At 46.1% G+C, this 27,075-nt stretch overlaps 1 protein-coding gene across 1 annotated transcript in view; it reads left to right on the top strand.

The window, feature by feature from the left end:
* The first annotated feature begins 460 nt into the window (after positions 1 to 460).
* ANKRD17 (ankyrin repeat domain 17) overlaps positions 461 to 27,075 on the top strand; it is a 117,469-nt gene continuing 90,854 nt past the window's right edge. The window contains exons 1-10 of the mRNA XM_056857396.1: positions 461 to 508; positions 5,515 to 5,668; positions 6,049 to 6,205; positions 7,941 to 8,088; positions 12,804 to 12,951; positions 19,411 to 19,644; positions 20,329 to 20,423; positions 21,913 to 22,150; positions 23,406 to 23,597; positions 23,851 to 23,960. Coding sequence (XP_056713374.1) covers positions 6,165 to 6,205; positions 7,941 to 8,088; positions 12,804 to 12,951; positions 19,411 to 19,644; positions 20,329 to 20,423; positions 21,913 to 22,150; positions 23,406 to 23,597; positions 23,851 to 23,960 — 1,206 coding nt within the window. The 5' untranslated portion in view covers positions 461 to 508; positions 5,515 to 5,668; positions 6,049 to 6,164. The remainder of the gene's footprint in view (positions 509 to 5,514; positions 5,669 to 6,048; positions 6,206 to 7,940; positions 8,089 to 12,803; positions 12,952 to 19,410; positions 19,645 to 20,328; positions 20,424 to 21,912; positions 22,151 to 23,405; positions 23,598 to 23,850; positions 23,961 to 27,075) is intronic.

The raw sequence follows: 27,075 nt of genomic DNA on the forward strand, positions 1-27,075 counted from the left end.
CTTCATGTTTACTGTGCAGAACTCAGTAATTGTGCAGCCAGTAGAGCTCAGCAGAACAGTGCTATGTTCTTCAACAGTGCTATGTTCTTCAACAGTGCTATGGTACAAGCACAAATTGTAGTTAGTTCGAAATAGCTAATACAGAGTCCTTATAGAAAGGATTAATTTAAATTTCAGATCAAAACACTTTCAGAAATGATAGTATAAAATAGGCTAGAGCTGTTGTTTGGCTTGTCCTTCCCCACTTCTAGAAAGTCAACAGCTGTGCCTTTAAACAGTATATCCAGTGAGTTACACCTCCTCTGTTGGTAGATTCCTGATTTGCCAGTAGTAAAGCTGCTTAAGGGGTATAATAGAACGTTCCATTTCCTGTCCGCTTGCTGACACAGAGGCGTGTTCCTGCTGGCAGTGATCTAATCATAGTGCAGCAAGAATAATGGCAGTTTGATAAAACGTCATGGAGACAGCCTCTGGAATAGAAGCATATGTTTTAGAAGACATCCTTGAGGTAGGGTTTTTACTTTTTACACATTAGAGTTCAAGCAAGACCCAATTAATAAGAAGGACACCAAATCAGAGGGGAAGCCATGTAGTAGGGGAAGCCATGTAGTAAGGCAAGTCATGGAGTCCTTTTTAGATGTGTGATATGTCAGGGTAAACTCACAGTGTGCTGCTAGATTGGTTGAAAACTGAACATCGCTCCAATGTACTGTTTCTGATTTTTAGATATGGGATATTCTGCAGGGAGACAAGGGAGAGGGCTCAGATTTCATGTGATCCCCTCTTGCTTGTGACCTTTAGACCAACTCATTAGAAAGTAGGGGTGCAGCGGTGCAGAGGATTGCTGGATTCTAATTCTGAAATACTATGTTATGCGCAGAATGTGTGTTCTGGTTGTCTTCAGGGTTCAGAAGGAGCATAATGGCTTAATATCAGACAAGAGCTGCTGCATCAGAAATTGAGTTGAATATGTTTGCCCTGTTATACTTCTATAATCCTTAAAGGGCAATCTGTTAAGGACTGCAGGGTAGAAGTATTGGAAATGTATGGGCTGATTTCATATGCAGTGTGAAATGTAGATTTTTAGATCATTAATTGGACAGCTGGGGGACACGGTGCATTTAAAAATATTTGTATATAGCTTGCAGATTATTAGCGTTCTTGGTTGCTGAAGGGCTGAAATGAGGAAGAGAAGCAGCGAAAGAGAAAGGTCTTGTGTGCATTCTAAACTGCTGCATGATCAATGAACGTTTTCTGGAGTCCCTGTGTGTGTGTGTGTACGCGTGCGCATGCCTGGATCCGATGCTGCAATAGCAGACTTACATTTGTGTCTCTGATTTGGAGAATGAGGACAGGTTCTGCTGCAATTATTTTACTTACTGGATTGGACTTCTGGAAGTGAATATATAAAATAGTTGTTTATTCCCCCTCCCCAACGTCAGTGGCTTTAATCCCCTTTACAGGAGTTACTTCTTAAAAGTTTGCTTATGAATGCATTTTTCATATACTGATGAATAATTGTGAGTGATAACCATATTTGGAGAAACTACGAAATATGACAAATTTGTCCTTACTATCTAGGTATCCTGCGCTAGTTTGTCTTCTTTAGTTGTACCATCTGCATCTTCCAAAGCAGCAATTAATGTTTACATATTTGTTTTAAGAAGCGACTGGTAGGCCTGATTGCAATGTCCTTGCTCTTGGGGGTTAAATTGAAATTTCAGTGTTACTTTCTAAAAAATACGAATTTTGCTCTTTAGTGCTTCTCAGCTGGCAAATGAAAATATTTTGTGCCACAATAGTAGTAATGGCTTATCATCATTGTGTCTGATTCTGAACATTACCCCAGAGTGTTGATCAAAAAGTCTGCACAATTGAGCCGTGTACACATGATGGGTGGTTTATTTTTTAACAGACTAGAGTATTCAGAAAAATACAAAAAGTATAAAAGGGGTGTGTGTGTGTGGGTGGAGGGTTAATATTCCTCCAAAATAGAGAATGCAGATTTGAGTTTTTGTGAGATCAGTGACCACCGAGGGGTGGCACTACCACCCAAGGCACTGGAGTCTGGGCCTTGACAGTGGTGTCAGACGAGTGGGTGAAAGTGGTGACAGCTGGGAGGGAAGTACTGAGCGGGGAGAGGGGGCCAAAACAGGGAACAGCTTGGAACGCAGAATGTAGGGAAGGAAGGTCTGTGGGTGAGATAGTGTGAGGAAAGTATGGGGGAAGGGTAGAAAAGCCAGGGTGTGAGGCTATGTCTGTAGAAAATGGGAAAAGCCTAGGGAGGGGATTAGTATAGAGGGTTAGGGTCTCCCTCCTCTGCGAGTCTTCAAGGTACGGGGAGAGCTTCCTCTTGCTGTAGCCACCTACCCAGCCAAGGTGATTTCTGCTGCAGACTCAGCAGCTGAGACCTTGGAGGCGGCAGCTTTGTTAGAGGGGGACATGGGAAGCTTTCTTCCCACTCTTAGAGGAACTCGGGTGTGATGCTCCATGCTGAGCCAGGCCCATCCAGGGAAGGCCCCTGCCACCCTGGGAAGCAGCCACGCATTTCCCAGTGGCTCCAAAAATGGTGCTGGATCCAAAATTGGTTCCAAATGGACCACTCCAGATGACCACTTAAGGGTGCAAAGGAGGAAGACATAATCTAAAGTGGCAGAGGCTGGGTCAGAAAAGAGGTTTCTAACCCTTATCCCCTTCCATTTCTCACAAGACTCTGAGGAACAAATTACTTCAGATACCTGATGGTGGCTCCTAAATATGCGAATAAGTCTGTGGTCAAAAACAGGTAGTAGCTTAGTGGGAGGAAAAACCCCAGATGTTTATCTCCTTCCTCTGGGACTACAAGAAGGCGGTACTGGCCTAATAAGGCAGCTTGCTCAGAGTATCTGGTCCCATATGTCTCTCCCCCCACCCTACAATTATAGATCTGGCTACAGCCCACTAAAGGAGGGCTCTGAGACTTGGCAACCGGAGTGTGACAGGGAAGTCTGATGGAGAATCTGCTAGCCGGACAAACAAAACATTTTCGGTCTTTTGTGCTGCAGTCCCCTGTTGGGACTGCGCATGTGCAGGCCTGCCACCAGAGGTCTTTTCCATAGCTCTACCACCAGAAGGCGCAGTGCTTCGGCTCTGTGGCGTTCGGTCCTGCCCGAAGCAGTCACATGTCCCGACGCTGCTGCTCTTGTTTCCTCTGAGTTCCTTCTTTGCTGCTGTCATAGAAAGACTTCTCTGCCGTCACTTCTTGCTTTTTGTTGTCGTCATTCTTCAAGAACAATCAGTCTTCATTCCCTTTGTTGGGATTGTCATTTATTCTCCCTATCCACCCCCATAAGTGCGGTGGTGCCGGGTTGGGGTCTGGATGGCCTTCAAAACCACATCAACTGTGGTGCCAGGCTCCCGCAGACCAATGAACACTCCTTGTGCCTGCACTGTCCCAGGGAGGGCCACAACATGGCTGTGTGACCAACAGAGAGTTGATCTTGGAGAGGAGCTCAAAAGAAGGGAGCGGGTGGAGCTGAGGAGCTCACTCTCAGTGCTGAAGAAAAAGATTTGAACCCTGACTTTGGTGACCTGCATGTTAAGAAGCTGCGTGTGACTCTGGGAACCTGAGGGTTTAGTTTTGCCTAAGCTGGTGTGAAACGAACCCAGTGGAGTGACAGGCAAGAGATTGGGAGGAAAATGATGTTGAGTTTTAGGACTCTCCTGCCATTATCCCCTGCCTCGTGATAGGGTTGCCAGCTCCGGCTTGGGAAATACCTAGAGATTTTGGGAGGAACCTGAGGAGGGTGGGGTTTGAGGAGGGGAGGGACTCCAAGGAGGTATGATGCCATTGAGTCCTCCTCCTGGAGGCTGGCAACCCAACTCGTATACAAAATGGAGTCCCTTGGTGACAGCGTAGTCCGTCATGGCTTGTGCTCATTGAAAGAGCTGCCTGAAATGGAAGGGACCTCTCTCCCTCGTGTCCAGACTTTTCATAACCTGTCCCTCCCCGCTCCCTTTGGGATGGCCTTCTTGTCCTGAAGGAAAAGCTTTCCTTCTGGCACTTCAGTCTTCCAGGCTTTATGGCTCTAGTTGTGACTTAGTCGCAGGGGGCAGGGTAATAAGCCATTATCAAAACTAAGAATTTGGATGCTCTGTGCAGGAGGCATACGTGGTTAAGGTGGGCCTTGCTTCTGAATGTGCTTTTTGTACTTCTTACCATCCTGTGAAGCAAGACTTGGGAAGACATATACATGAGCCTTGGTTTGCCTTCTTCTCTCTCAATAAGTTAATAGAGTCTGGGTGGGGTACGGTAATATTATGTGTTGGTTAGACCATATGGGATCAATAAACATTTCTGGTTTGGTTGCAGCTGTATGTCAGTGACTTGTGTTGCTGCATCTGAACAGTAACCTATGCTGTGTTCACCCACCCCAATTAAGTGAAGGCTCAAGGGCTGGCTGGGAAACTGTGATGGGTGAAGTGTGTGTATGTGGGGGGCGGGCTTGCTGGTTTTCAACTGAAGTTTAATGCAGCATTTTTCCATGTGAGGCTGCAGGGACAGAACTATAAATTTTTCAGAAATTTTGACAGGAAATTTTGTTTGGAAAAGTGGGAATGGAGGGAGAGACCGACTTGGTTCTCCACTTTAATAACTGAACACTTCTTTTATAACATAATTAACATTAAAAAAAACTTTTACCAGATTTGCGTTTAATAGCCTTAGTTTTCTACATGTAGAATAGTGAATATTCCCAGTGTTAGGAAGACAGCAGCAAACCTCAGCACCCTGTGCTTCCTTACTGCATGTATCTTAGTTTTTGTCGTTTGAGAGGTAGGGAAAAAACAGAAAATTTTATTTTATTTTCAAGAAAAACTGAAAATAGAGAAAATGTATTTTGTGGTAAACCAGGAAAGTGTGCCATTTGAACAAAAACATTCTTAGGGGCAGTCACAGTAGGACTAGTAGCTCATTTTGATGTCAAGTTAACACTGAAAACAATGAATTCTTCATTAGTGCGATCATTGCGTGAATTACAGCATCTGAACGTATGATACTTGTTACAGGAGGGAGGAAAGTCCTGCCCTGATTTCCTTCCTCTGGCAGAGAGGGGGTTCCCGCTCTGGCTGCCCTGCAGGACCACGAGGGGAGGCAGGGTGTTGGCCAGGGTGAGGTGGCATTTTAGATGCCAAACTGTTACCCTTATAAACAGTGATGCTCAAGGATCCCTTTGAGAGCTGAAAATTCCTGACTGTTACGGAGCTATTTTAGGCTAGAGACGAAGTGGGAATGGATATCAATAAGAAGTCGAGAGGGGAGAGGCACAGTAAGGTTTCTGATCTAGATGCGGAGGCACAGACAAGCTTTAGGTGACAAATGGCTTAAGTTGGTTATACTTCGTGTTTTAAACAATTACGACAGGGAAGTAGATGTTTTGACAAAAAGCAGCAAGTGAATGTGGAAGGTTGCCTACAGGGTATTTTTAGATACACTGAAATCAAAATTTCAGTTTTATTCAAATTCGCTTGTCCTAGGTGGAGTCCTTCATTTTGGATCAGGATGACTTGGATCATCCAGTGCTGGAGACGGCTTCCAAGCTGCTGCTGTCCAGTACGGTTGAAGGTGCTGATCTAAGAGCGGTTGATCCTGAAACCCAAGCTAGACTGGAAGCATTACTGGAAGCTGCAGGTAACTGCCACATCCTAATTTTCAGCAGTGCTATGCTTATATTCTCTGTCATTCACTGTGAACTGATGAATTCTTAAATTCATGATATGGCTGTGATTTTTATAGCTCAAATCAATAGATTTTTTATGGAGTGCTTATTCCGGTCTCTGTTGCTACCTGTTCAATTAATCCGAAATAAGGAAAGGCCAACTCATTCCATAACTTTGTGCTACCATTTGGAGACCATCTTTGAGAAATTTCTGTGCTACGCATAAACTTACTGGATTTCCCATATATGATAAATGTTCAGTTTGTTTTGTTTCTGTACTGTATAGGTCCAGTAAATTGTCTTTGTCTTCTTTTTTCATCTAAAACTTCTTGCACATTATCTGAAATAAAAGGAGTAGGTAAATTATCTACAGTGGATGGGAAAGCCTTTGCAGATCCTGAGGTGCTTCGCAGGCTGACCTCTTCGGTCAGTTGTGCATTGGATGAAGCGGCTGTTGCGCTGACTCGAATGAGAGCGGAAAGCACAATGCATCCAGGTCAGACAGACAAGTGAGTGTTTGGTTTACAGTAGCTGGTTCTAACAGTCTTGATAGCTGTTGTCTTTGTTTTTGCGGTAGCAAAGCAATTGTCCACTCCATAATCCAGGTTGTTAATTTGAACTGTAAAACGTAGGATTTCTTATTTTTCCTTTTTGGCAAGAAATACACCAGAATGGGTTCAGAATTGCTGAGTGCAGGAGTCCTCAGATTTTACCATAATAACAATGTGCTTTTATAGACTTACTATTAAAAAGTCAGTAATGTCTAAACAAAATAAATATTATATTAAATAAGCAGAAAAAGTCACAGTAGATCAAAAACTTTTCAGTGAATTGTCTTTGTCAGTGGTCCAAAATAAAAAAAACATACTAGAAGGAGGGGCTGAGGCTCAGTGGTAGAACATCTGCATGGCATGCAGAAGGTCCCAAGTTCAGTTCATGGCATCACCAGTTTAAATGGTCCCCGTCTGTTCTCATTGACCTTGTTGCCTCTTGGAGCATGTTAGAGAGGGGGTGTTCCCCCTTGCTGATTCTCATGATTCAAGCACAGCCACATGGCCAGATGGTGGCAGCCATAGACCTGGTCCCTTGGGTGAAGGCTCGCTGCTGTATTCTGTGGTGGATGAGATGGTCTTTCTGCAAGGCCATGGTCCTCAAGCACCACTTTCAGGTAGAGGTGAAGTTACTCCTCCAGCAAGATATAAAATAGTGGTTAGTGGAGGATCATCTGTTCAGGGATAAGCTGATGCAGGTAAGCTGTGCAGATCATGACTGACTCCAGCCCTTTGGGCTTGGGAGCTCATTGTTGCTGAGATCATGTCCAGGGCACGTGGAGGCCTCTAGAAGCCTCCAGAAGTATCAGCTTTCTGAAACTCAGGACCATCTGCTAAGCCCCTCTTCATTTTCGGGATGAAATTCTGATGGCTGGCGTTTGTGTGGACAGATAACGCAACGCTGGAGGGCACTTGTGAATTGGTGGTGGACTGCAGCATGCTCCAACAAGAGGCGACAAGGTCAATGAGATGGGCAGAGAATCCCCTCCTCTCTTTAAGAGCAGCATATATGCCCAGAGGTCGTTCAGTGGAGTGGTTCAGTTGCAGCACCCTGGAGCCAGGTGAATGGTCCCTGAGGCTTTCTTAATTCCATGCTCTGTCCACGAGATTTGGGCAATTGGTCGTGGATTTCTTTGCCTCTCCAATGAATTCCAAACTGAACAAGTTCTTGAGGTATCTGTGCTAGCAAACAGAGCACATGGATGCCTTGATGGCAAAATTGCCACTTGGTCTACACAAGGCCTTCCTCCTAGATCCAATGTTGGTAAGGCTGTTGAACAAGCCAACCACATGGGTGTCAGTGTTCACCTTTGCCAGGTGCTGCATCCTGGACTCCATGACCTCAGCAGATGTGGCTGCAGGTGCTGCATCAAAAGGTCTCATTCTCTACTACAGCTTCCCCCAACGTTTACAGCTGAGTTCCTGATCTGTGCTTTTAATGTCACACGCTGGGGGAATAATCTCTTAGTGCAAACAGAAAGATTTTATTGAAATTGTGTGGCCTGTGGAGCATGTCAAAGTGGTTAGTCCTCTCACAAATACCTTCCATTTACGCTTAAGAAAAAACTGGTAACTCCAGTGTTTCATTTTAAGCTGTCTATTGATTGCCTTTCATATGTTTGGGTGGCACATGTTAAATGTGTCTCCATTATTTTTATTCGCTGATTCATTAATTTCTTCTTTCTGTTTGCAGCCGCAGTTTGGCAGAAGCTTGTTCAGAAGGAGATGTAAACGCTGTGCGAAAGTTGCTTATTGAAGGGCGAAGTGTGAATGAGCATACAGAAGAAGGTGAAAGCCTTCTTTGCTTAGCTTGTTCAGCAGGTTACTATGAACTTGCCCAGGTTGGTTTCCTTACTATACTTAACAATGAGCCATTAAGATCAGTGTCCTTTCCGGGTTCATAACCCATTTTTAACATGGGATCCACATTTAGTTTAGCCACGTGTTACTTAAAAAAAAAACTATGTCGCTCCTGTCATCTTGCTTTGTCTTACTTAATTTATCTCTCGTGGTCTTGGCATCAGTGGCATAAATTACCTTATGTTAGGTTGAGACCCACCAATTGATCAGCACTGGTTTACAGAAGGCATGGTCTACTTCTGCAGTATTCTGTAGGCCGCTGTTCTCACTCTGAAGAGGAGGAGGGCATCTTGAATCTTGGGTGTTTCCCACCAGCCTTTCAGGGAGGCAAGACTTAACTTATCACTTCTTGTCTTCCATGTGGGAAACTCCTGAGCTCAGTTTAATTCCTGCCTTGCACAGGGAGAGCAGCTGAAAAATAGCTCTCCACAGCAGCTATTCTTTCTACCTAATTTCTATCCATTTTCTTCCTCCTTCCAAGGTCCATCCTGGTTGTTGCCAGAATTATTTTAATCCTCAGCCTTAATCTCTCTCACGCCCCCTTTTTTCTCACTCCTCTTCTCTGCTTGTTACTTCTCCCTCCTCCCCCTCTCCTCACGGAGACTGCTCAGGAGGAGTTCAGTGCAGACAACTTTCTTCCGGGCGAATACGCAGACCCAGGGCTGCTGTCCTCTTTGCCACTGGGAGACAGTGCTGTCTCCAAAAGCCTCAGAGGAGGCGAAGGACAGAGAGAGTGGGCAAAAGAGCTCTCAGCGTCAAAATGAATGCGGTAAACTGCGCCACAGAAAAATAGTGTGAAAAGGGCCTTGACAGAGAAAACCGCCCCAACGGCTGTCAGTTCAACCCTGAGTGGCAATGATCCAACCCCTTGGACAGTATCTCCCCGAACCAGTTGAAGGAAATGGCACACCCGCAACGGGGTAATGTATTACCACTTCCCCTCTCCCGAGGTTGTGGGAGGGCAGCCATCTTGTTCCAGTAACATTAAGGAAATAGTAAGGAGGGCCCTAAGGGAAGAGCTGCAGCATATTCCAATGCCTTCCCCTCCATCCTCGTCCAGGGGGTTCCCATCGCTCCCCCCTAGGATCTCCTCCCGCATACTCCTGTTAATTGACATAGGCTCGGGGAGAGGCAGGTTGAATATTCCAGGCAGTGGCCCACTAGGAAAGCCTCATTCTCAGGCATCTGCCACAACCGTTCCCCAGGAAATGTTACTCCCTCTTCCCTATCAGAAAGTGAAAAGGAAGAAGGGGAATTTTCCTCTGAGGATGAGCCAGGAGTGGAAGAGCAACCAAGTAGACCTATTTAATGGGGGAGACTATCAGTCCCTGCTGGCAAAGGCCATCCTGGCATTGGATCTCTCCTGGGATCCTGATTCAAGGGGAGTAGATCCAGACCTAAGGGGAGGTTTTTTCCAAGGTTGCCATCATCAGGCAGATCAGTCCCTTTTCCTGAGTACTTTGAAAAGCTAATGAAAGCAGAATGGGCTAAACCCTTGGTTAACAGGCACTTCATCATCGTGTGTTAAGTGCAGGCCTGCATGGGAACTGCACATTCCAGCCACAGGGATTTTTTCAAGCTTCCAGAAACTTCAGCATCTTTGAAGCGCTCCCCCTCCCCTTGATCCCGAGCCGAAGGACTTTCTTCCTGCCCAAATGGCCATGAAAAGGGGCAGGGCAAGTGCTCTTCCCTCAGTTCTCGCCGCCATGGGGAGAGGACGTGTTGGTTTAGTGTCTACTGAACTGTTTTTGTCTTGTGTATTTGTCATTTGAGAGTGCTGTTTCAAATGGCTTTATTCAAAAAGTGCACGGATTGCAACACGAAAGTGACACAAAAGTACTTCTGCATGGAAGAGTCTATGCTCAATCACCGAAGTTCTCGTTCCAGGAGCCTTCATGACATCTATCTCACAGAAGCCTACCTGCACATCCCTATTTACAAGGACCACTGCAGGTTCCTCAGATTTTACTACCAAGATCAACATTAACAATTGAGAGCACTTCCCTTCGGTCTGGTCTCGGCTCCTTGAGTGTTCTCCTGCTTGTTGGTGACACTTGTGGCTATTGCCCAGAGACAAGGCATTCAGATCCATCCATACCTGGAAGATATCCTGATTTGTTCCCCAACGGCCGTCAAGGATACAAGCCAAACCATACAGATCTTGGAACTCATGGCTGTCTTTTGAAAAGAGACAAAAGCAATCTCCTCCCTACCCGAGATCACAACGTCTAGGGGTCATAATCGACATAGAAGATAACATGTTATTTCTTCTGGAGGAAAAGGTCAACAAGATTTCAAACTTGGCCAAGACCACTGCTAAGGCAATGTGATAAAGTTTATTGTCTGTGGCTGAAGGCCATCACAATCCACCCTACAAAACATTAAAACTGTTAAGGCAAAGTCTGCGCAATTGATGTCTCTGACCCGCCTACAGGGACTTATGATATTGTGCATAGGGGCAGTTCCGTGGGCTCACCTGCATTCCATGCCATTACAGTGATTTCCTTCACCCCCACTAGTTGACGATTTTTCAATGAAGGGATAAGAAAATGATATTGTCTCCCTCAACCGCCATGGGGTTGTGAGGGCAAAAAGACCGCCTGAGTCCTCAGCAGCTGTAGCATCACAACTGAGGGACGTCAGAGTGGTGTGATCATGCAGCCAAGATGGACAGTGAGGAGGGAAACAATCAGAGGGCAGCAGGGAGAGGGCCTTTGCCCCAGGCACGTGCACGACATTGTGGGATGGGATCAGGAGCCACAGAGCCAGACCACCCCACCCCTGCCGACATGCCCTGTATCGCCAAGCCCCAGTCCGGGCAGGGGAAACGAGCCAAAGCAGAGCCACGTTCCCTGAAGCCACAGAGACCCAGGCTGGACGTTGCAGGGCCGCACAGAGTACGGCCCGGCCCAGGGTGATCGACCTCATGGGCATGCTGCAGAGGGTGACTCTGTGCCACCCCCTTGTCCAGTGGCAGGGCCAGCGGCCAGGGCACGTGCAGGCCTGAGTGGGAGCCTGCATTCCATGCCTGCCAGGTCCATCAGAACACTCTCTGTGCACCTGAACCGCTTATCCATGCCCCTGCCAACTGTTCCCGATAGCTCAAGGAGACCCTTAACCTCCTGCTGGCCCTCCGCCAGCTCATCCCGGAACTGCTCACCATGAGCCAGCGCATCCTCCCCTTTTCATCAGGACTCCGGGTGCATCTGCTCAATGGCCACTTGCATGGCTACAAGGTTGGGGGAGACACATTGGCTGGGACTTGGTCCTTGCCCCCTGGTCCCCGGCAATGGGTCTGCCTTGCCAGCAGGCCAGGGTAGGTGTGGCCCTCAGGCAGCTGTTGCTTGTACATCTGCAGGGGGGCCTAATGTAAGATTCTCCAGCTTCCCTCTGCAATCCCAAAAAGTCACTTGCTCAGTCAGGCAGGTCTAAAGCAGGTTAACGTTTATTCAGGATCCGCAGGTAGAGCATAAGCAATCTACAGGTTCAAAGCTGCTAATGGCAGTTCAGTCTACAAGCCTAACTATAAGCATAACGCAATCCCAGGTGCAGTACCAGGCAGGCCTGGGAACAGGGAGATAACAACACCAGCTAGGAGGAAGGGAGTGAGCAAGCCAAACACTGGAGTTGCTAGCATGAGAGTCAAGGACAGATCAGAGGGCCGCAGCGAAGGAAACACTTGCAGTGCGCACAACAGGCCTGACTGATGTCAAGGGATCCAGCAATAGGCCTGACTGATGTCAAGAGCCAGGGATCCAGCAACGGGCCTGACTGATGTCAAGAGCCAGGCATCAGGATGGTTCCTGACACCTCCTGCCTCATCACAGTCAGCATCGCCAAGGATTTTGCTGGCAGCGACCACACAGTGGTCCATGGCACTAAATCCCTGTGCATTGGAGAATGGTGGGCCCTGGCTGCAATCCTGGCATGCTGGGGCGAGGGCACGTTGGCCGGGACAGCAAAGGGATGGCTGCAGGGGAAGGACATGCCCTGTGGTGGGCTAGTCCTGTGATAGGAGCTGGCATACCCCAGTGAGAGACAGAGCCCCGTCTCCTCACCCTCGCCACCGGTGTTCCCTGTAGGTGTGGCCACAGACAACCCCCGCCTCCACCATTGCAGATCACCATTGCGTCCTGGCTCAGCACCGTGGAGCATAAGGCAGGGCTTGGCTGCAGTTGGGCGCAGGAGCAATGGCCAGAACACCGGCTCCGGCATGGCAGCCCCTCCCCCCTTCTGTCCTCCCTCAGCCATGCCAGGACATGGCTTTGTGTTTTTTAGGAAAGTGGAACCAAAAGGAATCAGACTTTTAGTCTCAGTGTGTTAGTGAGTGGTACCTCAGAAGGCTAACACAACACAGGCTAGCCTGCTCCAGAGCCCAGGGCCTCATTTGTCCGTCCCTCCATTGGCAACTGAACTGGGCTCTGAGGTTTGCCAGTGCTTCGTGTCCCGCCTTCAGCCCATCTTTCATGATTGATTGCAGTACAACAGCCCTGTCAGCTGTAGATAAACAGAGGCTATATTTACAGAAGTGGGGGAGGAAGTTTTGGAAATTTTCTATTTTGGCACATTTTCCAGACCACATCACTAATGATCACCCCACTTTTTCTCCCACTGGGGGCCCAGATTGGCTCCCAACACAGTTCTGCTTTCCTTCTTATTATCCTGATAGTAAACCTTTTGTTTTTTGTATTGACAGGTTCTCCTGGCCATGCATGCAAATGTGGAAGACAGAGGCCTCAAAGGAGATGTGACGCCTTTAATGGCTGCTGCTAATGGAGGACACGTCCAGATTGTCAAGTTGCTGCTAGCTCACGGTGCTGAGGTCAATGCACAGTCCTCAACAGGTAGTCAACCCACCGAAAAGGAGGAAAACCTGGGAACTCTGCTGCCTAAAGTATCCTCGTACCTTATATGAGGGAATTCAGTATTTGCAGGGAAATTTAATGTTATGCAGATAGTGAACATTAGGTGTACTTTGTTTACATTGTCTCTTATCTGAAGACTTCTGGCAGAGATTGGCGGGCAGTAGGAAGACAGAGGTGCTCTGATAGAGCAAGAGCAGAGATGTTCTGTTGCGAAAAGAATTAAGAAAAGGGTGTGGGGAAGCCTTCCTTTCTGGGGTCAAAAAAATTGCTTCAGTAGCTTGAGCCTGTATTGTATTAGTTTTCTTGTTGTTGATTTAAATGTGCTGTGAACTGGGTCTGTGAGTTCTCACATGCGTGTTTAAAAAGGTAAAGGTCCCCTGTGCAAGCACCGGGTCATTCCTGACCCATGGGGTAACGTCCCATCACGATGTTTTCTATGCAGACTTTGTTTACGGGGTGGTTTGCCATTGCCTTCCCCAGTCATCTTCGTGTTTGCCTGCATGTAAAGGCATGTTTCCTCTTCATTGCCACCCCACAAGATATAAAACCCAGCTTTTCAAGTAACCAGCACCCTAGGGAACCTTGTAAGGCTGCCTTTGAGCAAGTACAAAGAGCAGAGCTTCCAGTTTCTTTAGCTTCCCCTGTGCATGTGTGCCGTTAGCATGTAAGAGCAGTCTACAGTGTGTGGGTAGGATTGGAGTCACAGTCTGTTTTCTGAAAGAGGAAAGAAGCTTTATTACTAAAAATTAAACTAGAGCACATACATGGAAAATGGCTATCATAGCTAGGAGATACAGAGCTAAAATGAACATAGAACATGAGTCTAGCTGAGTCACAATACAAGGCAGTTACCTTACTTGTTACCTTTTATACTACATCTAAATCCTTCCCAGTCAAGCTAGGAAAAGTTGAGGGCAGCAGGAAAAGAGGAAGACCCAACAAGAGATGGATTGACTCAATAAAGGAAGCCACAGCCTTCAATTTGCAAGATCTGAACAAGGCTGTCAAAGATAGGACATTTTGGAGGACTTTCATTCATAGGGTCGCCATGAGTCGGAAGCGACTTGACGGCACTTAACACACACACACAGATCCTTCCCTAGAAGATCTGAAGCCCCCCCCCCCCATGGTATGATACAATATGTAGAAAGATGGAGAAGGAGAAATCCCAGCTGCTCTAAATTTTGGAGGAATAATTCTTCTACTATCCTTGTTAGCTATTTAAATGTTATCTTAAATGCTATCTTTAAAATATAGTATTTTAAGGAAAAGGTTTTACCAAAAGTATTCTTTCTGTAGTAGGTAAGATGTTAACTAGGTTATCCACAAGCCAGCATTGTGTAGTGGTTAAGAGCGGTGGTTTGGAGCAGTGGAGTCTGATCTGGAGAACTGGGTTTGATTCCCCACTCCTCCCCTTGAGCGGCAGAGGCTAATCTGGTGAACTGGATTTGTTTCCCCACTCCTACACATGAAGCCAGCTGGGTGACCTTGGCCTAGTCACAGCTCTCTCAAAGCTCTCTCAGCCCCACCTACCTCACAGGGTGTCTGTTGTGGAGAGGGGAAGGGAAGGTGATTGTAAGCCGGTTTGATACTTCCTTAAGTGGGAGAGAGAGAGTCAGCCTATAAAAACCAACTCTTCTTCTTCAGTTGAATGACAGAAAATTCCATACTGGTACTCGAGAAGCAGACTTTCGGTCGGGTTATTCTACATTGGACCATTGCTTTATACTGTCCCATCATATTAAAAAATATACATCACCCTGTAATGGATCGATTTATTTGTTTGTTTGTTTTTGAATTTGTATCCTGCCCTCTATTCCATCTGAGGCCTGGTCAGGGTGCTAACATCCATTAAAATGCCATAAAATACAATAAAAATATACACAATTTCAGCCCAACAGTTTCTAAAGCTAAAATGAGATAGCGCTCACTTATTGGCTCACATGGCCGCAGCCAGCCCAGAGAGGGCAGTCAAGATACCCTATTAAATGATCTGATGGAATATGACGGAAAAGGGAAGGGAGGCCAGCTATGATGGAGAACTGTTGCTGCCCTCAACCATAGGCCTGGCGGAACATTTCAGTCTTACAGGCCCTGCAGAACTGTGCTAGGTCCCGCAGGGCCTGGGTCTCATCAGAGAGGGAGAGTTCCATCAGGCTAGGGCGTACCAGGAGGCGTACCAGGAGAGACAGTCTCGCAGATGATGGTCCCAGACTGTTTAGGGCTTTAAAGGTTAAAATCATCACCTTGAACCTGATCCAATACTCCAGCTGGAGCCAGTGCAGTTGTCAGAGCGCTGGCTGGATATGAGCTGTCTTCGGGGTTCCAATAAGGACCCTTGCTACCGCATTCTGAACCAGCTGGAGTTTCCGTATCAGTCTCGAGGGCAGCCCTACGTAGAACGAGTCACAGTAATCTAGCCTAGAAGTGACTATCTCATGGATTACCATGGCTAGGTCAGGGCGGGAAAGGTAAGGCACCAGCTGCCTAGCCTGGCGGAGATGGCAGAATGCCGCCTTGGCTGCGGCTGTGACCTTTGCCTCCATTGACGGAGGCATCCAGGATCACACCAAGACTCTTGATGGCGGGAGCAGGTGTTCATTGAACGCCTTCAAGAGCTGGTGCACTACCTCCGGCCCGCCCTGACCTAGCCACAGGACCTCCATCTTCGATGGATTTAGCTTCAGTCGGCTCTGTCTCAACCACCTTGTCATGGCTTCCAAGCACCTGGCCAGTGTGTCTAGGGCGGTATCCGGATGGCCGTCCATCAACAGGTAAAGCTGTGTGTCATCAGCATACTGATGACAACCCAGCCTGAAACTCCGTGTAAGCTGGGCAAGGGGGCACATATAGATGTTAAACAACGTAGGGGAGATGTTCGCAACCTGTGGAACTCCACACACCAAAGGGTGCCATGGTGATACTTTCTCCCCCAGCGCTACCCTCTGTCCCTGACCATTGAGAAAGGAGAGCAACCACTGAAGGGATCCCAGTGTCAGCAAGACGGCAGTCCAAAAGATCGTAATTGACCATGCTGAAGGCTGCTGAGAGATGTAATAAAATCAGCAGCCCTGACCCACCTCGATCCAGCTGTCAATGAAAATCTAATTTGACCTGGTATAATAATTTTGCCTTATGAAAGTAAAGGCCTTAAAAGCATCTAAAGGAATTTAGCATTTTTTTTCTTTTCCAAAGGCGGACAATATCTTCCTTCTGCTGTTATGCTCTTTGAAACAAAAATACTTACCCAGTTTCTTTATGGTGTTCCTTTGTGGGGCCGCCTTAGTAGGCAAGCATCTCAATGCTTTTCTGTGTAGGTTTCTAAGAAAGTTACTGGGTGCTCCTTATAGCGTGGCAGGGATTGCCGTTAGAGCTGGAGGCATTCGTTCCCTGGAGGCAAAAGTGTGGGCTTTAATCTTCAGCTATCGATTGAAATTTCTCCTTGCTCTACTTGAGGGCAGCCTTCTAAAGTTAAAATCAAAGGACTCCTATGTTAATTCCTGGTTTGGGTATGTAAATACTAAACTTTAGAGGCTGGAATTGGAAAATACCTCTTTGTGAACTACGTCTTTTTCTAAAGCTAGCTCTCTGGAGAAAAAAATGATTGTTCCCGTGGGGCCTAAATAGCACTGCTCTCCCTGACCACCAGGTGCGCTCTCCTTCTTTTCCCAGGTTGACATATTCAAATTCTTGCTGTCCGTATATTGATTTCTTGACCATCCCAGTTTATAGAAGCGCCTTCTTTTTAGACAGATTCAATGTATTACCAACAGCTGTTATGAGTGGGCTCTATTCTAAAAAGCTCCACTTGGAGCATCTATGCGGATGTGGAACTGGTTCTGTTGAAACTATGGAGCATGTCTTATTTTATTATAGAAGATATAAGCAATTAAGAACAGCTGATTAATCTGTTAACTTCTGGCTGCTAATCTCTGGCTGGGGAGGGCCGGGTACAAATGTAATAAAATGAATATGCCTGTAGCTAATTACCTACAGTTTTTGCTGGGTGGTTGTGATCCAACTATCCAGTAGGAAAATTTATTTTGGGGTTATTTGAATTTAAGAGACATGGGGAGATTCTAAAGAAAATATATATGAGCAAATAAATTATATAAAATAAATAATTAAGATTTAAAAATGCCGCTTAGTAGTTCAGTGTGGTTAGCTCACAGCCTATTGTCTAGGAGCTGTACCATTAGAGAGAGAGAGAGAATTATCTAATATATGGACTGTACATTATAATTACGTGCTTGAGAGAATTAAAGTTCACATGTCCGCAATTTTAAGGTTTGTTCATCAGGTTGGCAGCTAATATATTCCTATGGCTCTTGCAGTATATTGTGCTAAGATCTTGTCTCTTCTGCTCTATGGAGCGCCTATCCACAATTTGTGCTAAAGTGGAATCTGCTCAGGCTTTCCTTCTTTGTGCCCTGTTGTGGGACCCAACATGCATTTCAAATTCCAACTTGCTTTTGGAAGCAGGCTGTAGTTCTGTGAATGCTTGGACTGGTACAGTTAAATTTTGGTTCTTTTTGTTAGTTCATGATTCTTTGCCAGATTTACTACGGTGGTCACAGCAGGATTCCCACATGTCATCTTGGAGCATCATAGTAGATACGGAGTTAAGAAGCATTGGAGTAGCTTTACCGTCTTCTTTGGATATCCCTAGTGTTAGGCAGAGAACCTTTGAATGGTCAAGGAAGTATGTCCAGGATAGCATCAACCAGGATGCCAGAAGAGTATGTTTCACATTACATTGAGTCTTTTCAGCTCCTTATAACAATATTTTAACGTATAGTCCCAATATATAGTCAGCTGTTCTTTTAAATCTTTTTAAATGCACAGCCTTTGGCAGAACCTTTCCTTTATAACACCTCTTATTTCCAAGTTTTCTGTCTGCTTGCAAGATTTCCACCTTTTATTTCTCTTGGCTGGTAGTGATAAGGGAATCGCACACTCAGTAGTTAAATGTATTTTTTCTGCTCAAAATTAGGAATGTATATATACCATCTAAACCCAGGGGTTGATCTCCCCCCCCCCCATGTCTAATAATTTGGGACTTGTTTTAATGCCCCCATGTGTTTTGAGTGCACACAGGCACTCAAACTTCTGAACAGGCATCTTAGATGAAGCAAACACATCTCCAACCTCTTTACTTGTCCCCCCCACCTGACAGAGGAAGATGGTCCCATAGGTCACAGCACCTGGGCAAAGTGTTTGAATCCAGAACAAAGGAAGTTTCCACCTTTTAAAACTTTGGTGAAACACTTTTGGTGCTTTGGTGAAAATCTCCTCCCCCCCCCCCCAATCCAGAGTGAGGAAGTCTGCCCCTCTAAGTTCTGCCAGTCCAGACCTTTGGCACATAACTCGCGTCTCTCAATCAGATGTTTATGATGCCTGTTCATCTCCTTTGGCAGGCAGGCCGGTCCCTAGTTTTGCTGACTCTCCCTTGCTTGTGGAAACAAACAGTTGCCATGGTTTCAAGATCGCCAATCCTAACATAAACTAGCCCAAGCTGCTGTAGAATGAGGTGGGGGAGAGGTTTTGACATGACTACATATCCCAAAATTAAATGTCTAGGTCTAGAATTCCAAATCTCACTGTTGAATCCCTTTAACTTCAAATGACATTCGCCCCAAGTAACCAGCCAAATGAGGTTTAGAAACCGGCCATTGTAAATGAGAATTCAATATGGAATCAGATTAAATCAGAGTAATCAGAGTAAATCCAGTACCCATTATGTAGAGGAAAGAACAGTGATCACTTCACTTGTTCCAGATCAACCTGGCTTCCTTTATCAATAAATAATGGATTTAATGCATAACAGGACCTCAGACTGACATGTTCAGATTTCCAGTCCCCAGAAGACAAGAAAGCTTGAGAAATGTAGGCCAGAAGGGACAATAATCTGAAAATGGAGTTAATTGGCACGCTAGAGGATAGTACGTGGACCAAAATTATACTGCAAAGAGATATCTAATGATGCTCTTTCTCAGCTCTCATTTGACAGCGCAGTGTGGTTAGACTGTTGGACTAGGATTTGGGAGACCCAGGTTTGAACCCCCACTCTCCCATGGAAGCTTGCTGGGTGACCTTGGGCCAATTGCACTCTCAGTCTAACCAACCTCACAGGGTTATTGTGACAATAAAATGGAAGGAGAGGTAAATAATGTAAGCTACTTTGTGTCCCCAGTAGGACCATCTGCTAAAAAGTGACAATAATGCCAAAGTCATTTTTGAAAAGAGCTGTTTGGTCTGGTCTTGCTACTAAGAAAATTTGTGTAAGGATTATGTCAACGTAAAAATTTATTGTAATGCTTAATGATACTAAGCAACCTGAAGTTATTTTGAGATAGGAGTATAAATCATTAGCACTCATCCGGCTCACAGGGGAGGGGCTGTCCAGATGAATCCCATTTTCTTCTTTCCTAATGCTAGGTAACACCGCCCTCACTCATGCTTGTGCTGGAGGCCACGTCGACATTGTGAAGGCACTGCTGGAATCTGGCGCTAGTGTTGAGGACCATAATGAGAACGGCCACACCCCTCTCATGGAGGCCGGGAGTGCAGGTCACGTGGCTGTGGCCCGGGTGCTGCTAGAGAACGGAGCAGGGATCAATACACACTCCAACGAATTCAAGGAGAGCGCACTCACGTTGGCTTGCTACAAAGGTGCGGTAGTGGAACTTCTCCATCGTCACAGTCTTTAGAATAAGCTAGTGTTTCTCTTCAGCAGGCATTGCAGAACCTTCGGGTTTTTGTGGTTCTGTAAGTAACAATTTATTGCAATCAAATTTTAAAATATCTGTCCGAGCGTGGGGATTTCCCTGCCCCTGACTATTGGCTGCTGTGGATGGGTGGACAGGATGTCAGCTGAGAAATTTGGGTGGGGGAGGGTGACCTTGAGTGTGTTTCCACTGCAGTAGCTGATTGGTGGCACTCCATGGCCACTGGGCTAGGCACTGAGGGGGCAAGGCAGAGCCCTGGTGGTGGATGGAGACCTCTCCTGGGGTGGAAGAAATCCCTGCAGGAGGCTGGGAGCAGCCAGGGAACGGGCTCTCTTGGGAAGGGCAGGGGCTGCAGACTCTGCCGGAGGGGAGCCGGCAAGCAGAGGACGGGTGCTCACCACTCCCCCTCCCCCATGAGTGGAGGATGTTGGTACGTCGGGTGTGATCAGGGGGGTGGGGGCTGCCCCGCTTTCAGTCTTCTTCTCTCTTGCTTTTGTACTTTTTTGGTTTGAGAAATATACTCAAACTTTATTCATTTGTGTGGATAAATTTCAGAACCCATGGGGGTGACCAGTGATGGAATTTTGAAGTGTAATGTAATATGTAAAACATTTTTTTTTTAATATAGGACATTTAGAAATGGTGAGGTTTTTGTTGGAAGCAGGAGCAGACCAAGAGCATAAAACAGATGAAATGCATACAGCATTAATGGAGGCGTGCATGGTAAGAGGGGTGGGTGTCTGAGGATGGGTTTGCTTCTCTATTAAGCTGAATGTTTTCTGATCACATCAAAGAACGGAACTGTCATCATGTTTGGCTGTGGTGAGTCTGGGCTTATAATTTAAAAGCCCTAGCTCCAGGGCCTAAATAGGAGTGGTTCCAGAGTTATTCCAGAGAGGATTCCAGAGTTAGTCACTTCAGTGTATCTGGGGCCCTTGATTTGTCCTGTCTGAAGGGAGGAATTGTCATAGACTCATAGAGAGGGAAGGGGCCATATTGGCCATCTACTCCAGCCCCTTCCTCAATGCAGCATCAGCCTAAACGAGCATCCCTGACAAGTATTCATCCAGCCGCTGCTTGAAGACTGCCAGTGAGGGGGAGTTCACCACCTCCCTAGTCAGCTGGTTCAACTGCTGAATTACTGTCACTAAAAAAAATTACCCTGATATCCAGCTGGCACCTTTCTGCCCGCAATTTAAACTCATTATTGTGAGTCCTATCTTCTGCTGCCAACAGGAATAGCTCCCTGCCGTCCTCTAAGTGACAGCCCTTCAAATACTTCAGAGAGCAGTCGTGTCCCCCCTCAACCTCTGCTTCTCCAGACTGAACATTCCTAGCTCCCTCGGCCTTTCCTCAGGGCCCCTGATCATCCTCGTCGCTCTCCTCTGCACCTGCTCCATTCTGTCCACATCCTTTTTGTAGTGTGGCCTCCAGAACTGCACACAATACTCCAGGTGCAGCCTGATCAATGTGGTGTACAGTGGAACTATGACATCTTGCGATTTGGATGTTATGCCTCTGTTCATACACCCCGAGACCTCATTAGTCCTTTGAATGGTTTTGGGCTTGATAGAACCATTCTACTTGGGTTCTCTGTCCTTGTGATTTACGATTGCCAGGCAAGGAAAGTACTTAAAAGATCAACAGACGTATATGCAGATAGGCACCTTGTCACAGGTCACTGCCTAGAGTGCAAGGTATGTTAAAATGTAATCATAAAATTAACACTGTTGGGATCCATATTTGCAGTACGTGAGTAAAATGCACACTGTGTAAGTATAAGTGATTAAAACTCTGCAGGATGCCAGCCAACTTGTCTGTTTTTTTCCTAATAAAATTTATTAATGGGTGTGCCAATTCAAACAGTAAATCATAGAATGAAACTATAAGAGAACATTTTCATTCAGGGGCCTGCTGCTTAGGATGGGTGAATTAACCAGCACAGACTTTCTGGGGGTTGCTGCAAATTGGATTGTTTCAATTTCCGTAAACTTCTGTTAACATTTAAATGTGTTGGGGTGTGTTTTTTTTGCAAACCTAAACCAAGTATTCTCTGGCCAGTGACAAAGCCCTGTTTTGGTGCTGCAAAAATGAACTACAAAGTGTCATCCTTCATTTCAAGATGCAGTTTTTTAAAAAAAATTGTGGCCAGCATCTTTTACCCAACATGAAGGTGCGGACCTCTCTCTTTATTTGGGTTTTTGCTTTCCAGGATGGCCACGTGGAGGTGGCCAGGCTCCTCCTGGACAGCGGCGCTCAAGTGAACATGCCTGCCGATTCCTTTGAATCTCCATTGACTTTGGTGGCCTGCGGGGGACACGTAGAGCTGGCTGCCTTGTTAATTGAGCGAGGGGCTAATCTGGAGGAAGTGAATGACGAAGGCTACACACCACTCATGGAAGCTGCTCGAGAGGGTCACGAGGAAATGGTGGCCCTGCTCCTTGGCCAAGGTAACCATAAGAGCACAACAGTGACATTTGTGGTGTTGGAGGTGCCACCTCGAGAGGCCATTTGGCTGAGGGCGGAATAGACATGTTTGAAATCAATTACATTTACAAATGACCTGAAATGTAGCTTTTCGGAAGCACTGTTTGACTTTTATTTTAATTTTCATGTAGCATTGATCAGAGGAAGGCAGACTTTGTTTCTGGGAGCTCCCTGACAGTTTTTCTGAGAGCCTTGGGAGCCCCCAGTCACAATTTGCGACTTAGTTGTTGGAGCTAAGTCACAAAGGGGCAGTCTGTACAAACGTTACATCTTAACATCATACACATTGCATCTAGATGATTTTAAATGGATCCTCTTGAATTAATGTGACTGAATGCATATGAAGCAACACAAAAAGCAGCGTCATATTGCAGCTCATTTCGTTGTCCACTGGTGGCTTCCTAAACATCATGGGTCAAGTGCTTCATGGCGCTGCTGTGGTGTAAAAACATGGATCCGAGTCACGGATCTTCATAATTTGTGGAGTCTTCCAAGATCCACCATCAAATCACACATCGCATCCATGCCTACACACACAGAAGCTGCATTAAAATGTGGATCTTTATTGATCATTACAATTTTTATGTGGACTCCATCAAAATGCACTATAATAGCACACACAACATCCTCACTTGACGACTGCAGCACAGAATGCACAGATGTAGCACTCTGGTGTTGCTGAGGCATGGAAGTGTGGATTTTCATGGACTACACCAAGGAGAAAACAGATCCAGCACGTTGTGTGCCTACTATAGTTTAAAAAATGCAATTAGAAACATGGATGGTCCTGATGTTTACTACCCCCTCCAAACCCATCCCCACCCCCCACAATAATGTCCATTTCTGATTTGATTTTTCATTTCTGAATGTTCCATGTAGAGGATCTGAGTTTTTGAGGCATGGTGATTAATATATTCTGATTAATATGCAAAGTGACCAAACAGGAAATACATTTCCTAGAAGGTTACAAAGAAGCTGGTCAGCCAGGGCACTTGATTGCCGGGGGTGATGCAGGAACAGAAGGCCACCAAGCAGGACACCTGAGTCCACCAGTTAAGAGCCTGAGATGAACTTCGTTCTGATGGACTGCAGGAATGCCTTTGACAAGTTTTGATCCTGTTGCATAGGCAAATACTTTCCATGAAATAATGTGCCCCCCCCTTCAAATGCTGTCATCATCGCTTAGTTTGACTCTGTTTGTTCCTTTGTTTTTGGCAGGCGCCAGCATCAATGTCCAGACAGAAGAGACTCAAGAAACTGCCTTGACTCTTTCCTGCTGTGGAGGCTTCCTGGAAGTGACTGACTTCCTTTTCAGAGCAGGAGCTGATCTAGAGCTCGGCTGCTCCACACCTCTCATGGAAGCTGCCCAGGAAGGTCACCTGGAGCTAGTGAAATACTTGCTGGCTGCAGGTACGGAGTCCTTCCGGGGGGAGGTAAATTTGATTTGGAGCATTCAGGTCTTGGCTCTGCAGTAACTTCCAACACCTTTATCCTGTTGTATGTGCCCTTACTTACGAGAGTGTAGAACACTCACCTTAGGACCAGTATTTTTCTGGAATGGTAATAAAACATTATAGTATATTAAATATTTTGAAATGTAGTGAAATAATGTACTCTAGGTGATTGAGACAGTTGTATGTTTTGTTTGTTTGTGCTGCTTCAGGAGCGAACGTGCATGCCACCACAGCGACAGGAGACACCGCGCTGACCTATGCTTGTGAGAATGGCCACACCGACGTGGCGGACGTTCTGCTTCAGGCGGGAGCAGATCTGGTAAGGTGGCAGCTGGAGCTCTTGACTTCCCTTCTGAGTTTCCTAGCCTCTGACAATTGTTGTTTTATGTAGGTAGCATTTTGCTTGCTTGGTAAAGCAGCAGATTCTCAAACTGGTTATAGATCACCAAATAATAAAATAAAATGGATACAGTCAGATTAAAATTACAACAAATGGACTAGCCTAAGCGGATAGCTAGAGGCAGCCACCTTCATCATTGGAACATGACACCGCAGGCCTTTCTGAGGCCGTTCTTGCGCTTAGATGCTGCAGTTGCCTGCTGTTACAAAGAGTCCTGATCCTGGTCCCTGCTTTGGGATGCTGCAGATCACGTGGCAAATACTTTCAGCACAGCTGAATGCACGAGGGGCTCTGAAGGAGGCGCCACTCCTCCCTATACCTTGGCTCAAAGTTTCTGGGGAATTTAAGGGTCAATACTAGTCATTCAGACTAGTGTATGCACAGGAATACTAGTCATTCAGACTTATGTATGCACATGAAAAGGAAAACGTTTAACTTTTCTTAGGTCTGTAGTCATTGATAAAAAACTGACTGCTACTGAGCAAGGGGAAAATAAAATGAGCAGTGAACATAGTCTTCTCTTCCTAGATCTGAAAATTTTCCTGTATGAATAAATCATTAAGTCAAGGCACCTTTTTTTGGTCCCTAAAACAGGCGGTCATCTCTCCACTATTTAAAAAACCTTTGCTGGAGAAGAATGATGTGGCCAATGATCACCTGTCCTGTAACTTGGCCTTCCTGAGCTAGACAGAGCGATGGCAGAAGAGCTCCAGGTCTTCCTGGGTGGCTCATCTGCTCTAGACCCCCTTTCAGTCTGATTTCATGCCAGGGTCTGGGGTGCAGATGGCACTGGGGGCCTTACTCACGCATCTCTCTCTGAATGCAGGCTGTGTTCTTCCTGGATTTGTCAGCAGCCTCTGATACTGTGGGCTGTGCCATCTTGTTGAGACGTTTGGAGGGAGAAGTAGGGATTGAGGCAGGGGTCCCCAACCTTTTTGAGCATGTGGGCATCTTTGGAATTCTGGCACAGAGTGGTGGGCACAACCACAAAATTCCTGCCACAGGAGGCGGATCCAACGTCAAAATGTCAAGAAGTGAGGTCGCAGTTGGTGACCAGTTGCTATCAGTATGGACTTGGCCTTCTGGAATTCCACAGGTTTCAACCTTGTCCCCCATGCTATTCAGTCTCTGTTTTCCTTAGGGGAAAATTATTCATGGTTTTGGAGTAAGTTGTTACCAGTACGCTCCCAGGTTTATCCAAATTGCCTGGTGACACTGCAGATCTTCTGAACTGGTGTCTTACTGCTGTGATTAAATGGCTAAGGGCGAACAAGTTGAAGCTAAAAGTTAACAATATAAAGGTAAAGTTGGTTAGGAAGGCAGAGATCTTAGATGTTATTTTCCCCACTTTTGATGTGGTTCAGCTGACAGTTGCGAACTCAGTTAAGAGCCTAGAGGTTATACTAGATTCAGAATTATTACTACAGAAAATGCATTCTTCCAGCTTCATTTAGCCCAGAAGATGGCTCCTACCTTGACCCAGTCTGTCCATGTAGATACCTACTATGATTACCTTGAGACTAGACTGTGGTAATGTGCTCTGTGTGAGTGTATAGTTGAAAACAACTTGGGAACTCCTGTCGTGGCAGCCTGGTTACGATTGGGTAGTAGGTGGAACATGTGTGTAATTCATGCCCGTTGTATAGACACTCCATTGGATACCAATCAGTTATCAGGTTTAGTTCAAGGTTCTGGTAGCCTGCATAGCCTTTATAGCTTTGCACCCAGTTACTTGCAGGATCTCCTCTTCTATCATGTTCTGATGGATGAGCTTTGCTCATCTGAGCAAAATCTTCTGAGGGTGCCCCTCTGCAAATGGGTAAGACCAATAACTGACTGCATACGTTGTGGCCCCCACTTTGTAGAACGGCCTGCCTGAGAAGGTCAGGAGAACCCTCCCCCACACACACACATGTATCATTTTGCAGAAAGTGCAAAACAGAAATGTTCAGGAGGGCATTTGTATAAAGAGTATAATAGTATAATGTAGTGCATGAGATATTGACTCTATGAGATGCATTGCAAGACCTGAGAAAGGCTGTTAACAATAGGACATTTTGATTCATAGGGTTGCCATGAGTCGGAAGTGACGTGACGGCACTTAATGCGCACATAATGTAGTATAATGGAACAGTTCAGGAGAATTGCTCTCACAAGGAACAGGAGGATTCCTTTATAAGGAGGAGTTTATTGCAAAGCTCGCAGCCCGTGTGTCACCTTGCTTTTTCTGCCTTCGTCATCCAGTTCCTACATTTTGGCACATCATGCCCTAGGGCTTTTAATTTTTTTAATTTTTCTTTGCATTGAGTTCTAATTCTTTAATCCTAGTCCTACTGAATTATCTGTTGGATGTCTTATGCTGTCTGGTTGTTGTTGTTTTTTAATCTGCCTTGAGGCTCAGTGAGAAAGGTAGGCTGTAAATGAAGTAAATAAATAAAAGTTAAGTGACAGACAGAATAAAAATTACCTGTTTTCTGTTTGGGGGCATAAAACTAGAGTTGCCAGCTCTGAGTTGGAAATACCTGGAGATTTTGGGGGTGGATCCTAGGGAGGGTAGGGTTTGGGGAGAGGGGACCCCAACAGGGTATAATGCCATAGACTCTACCCTCCAAAGCGGCCATTTTCTCCGGGGAACTGATCTCCATCACCTGGAAGTCATTTGTAATAGCGGGAGATCTCCAAGTGCCACCTGGAGGTTGGCAACCCTACATAAAATTCATTGGTGTGTGTGTGGGGGGGAAATTAGAATCCCACTTGCAACAACATTCCTTTGTTTTTTCTTTGTCCCCCCAAAGATTCTGCACTCGTGCCTGCTCTGTTGGGAGGAGGAGAGTCTGGGTGGGTGGGGGTGGGGAGAGTGGGGAAGTGGAGCTCTGAGTCTCCATTCCGGTTTCACTTCCAGCACGTCCTAGAAACAGAAGCTACAGCTCAGTGGTGAAGGGCTGTTACTGAGGCAGGTGGGCCCATTGTCTGCTGCACTTGGATGTGGAATGGCAAGAAGAGCTGAGTGTAAATCCTTGCGGAGCCCTGAATG

This window comes from Euleptes europaea, chromosome 11, assembly GCF_029931775.1.
Source record: "Euleptes europaea isolate rEulEur1 chromosome 11, rEulEur1.hap1, whole genome shotgun sequence".
In the NCBI taxonomy this organism is placed as follows: domain Eukaryota; kingdom Metazoa; phylum Chordata; class Lepidosauria; order Squamata; family Sphaerodactylidae; genus Euleptes; species Euleptes europaea.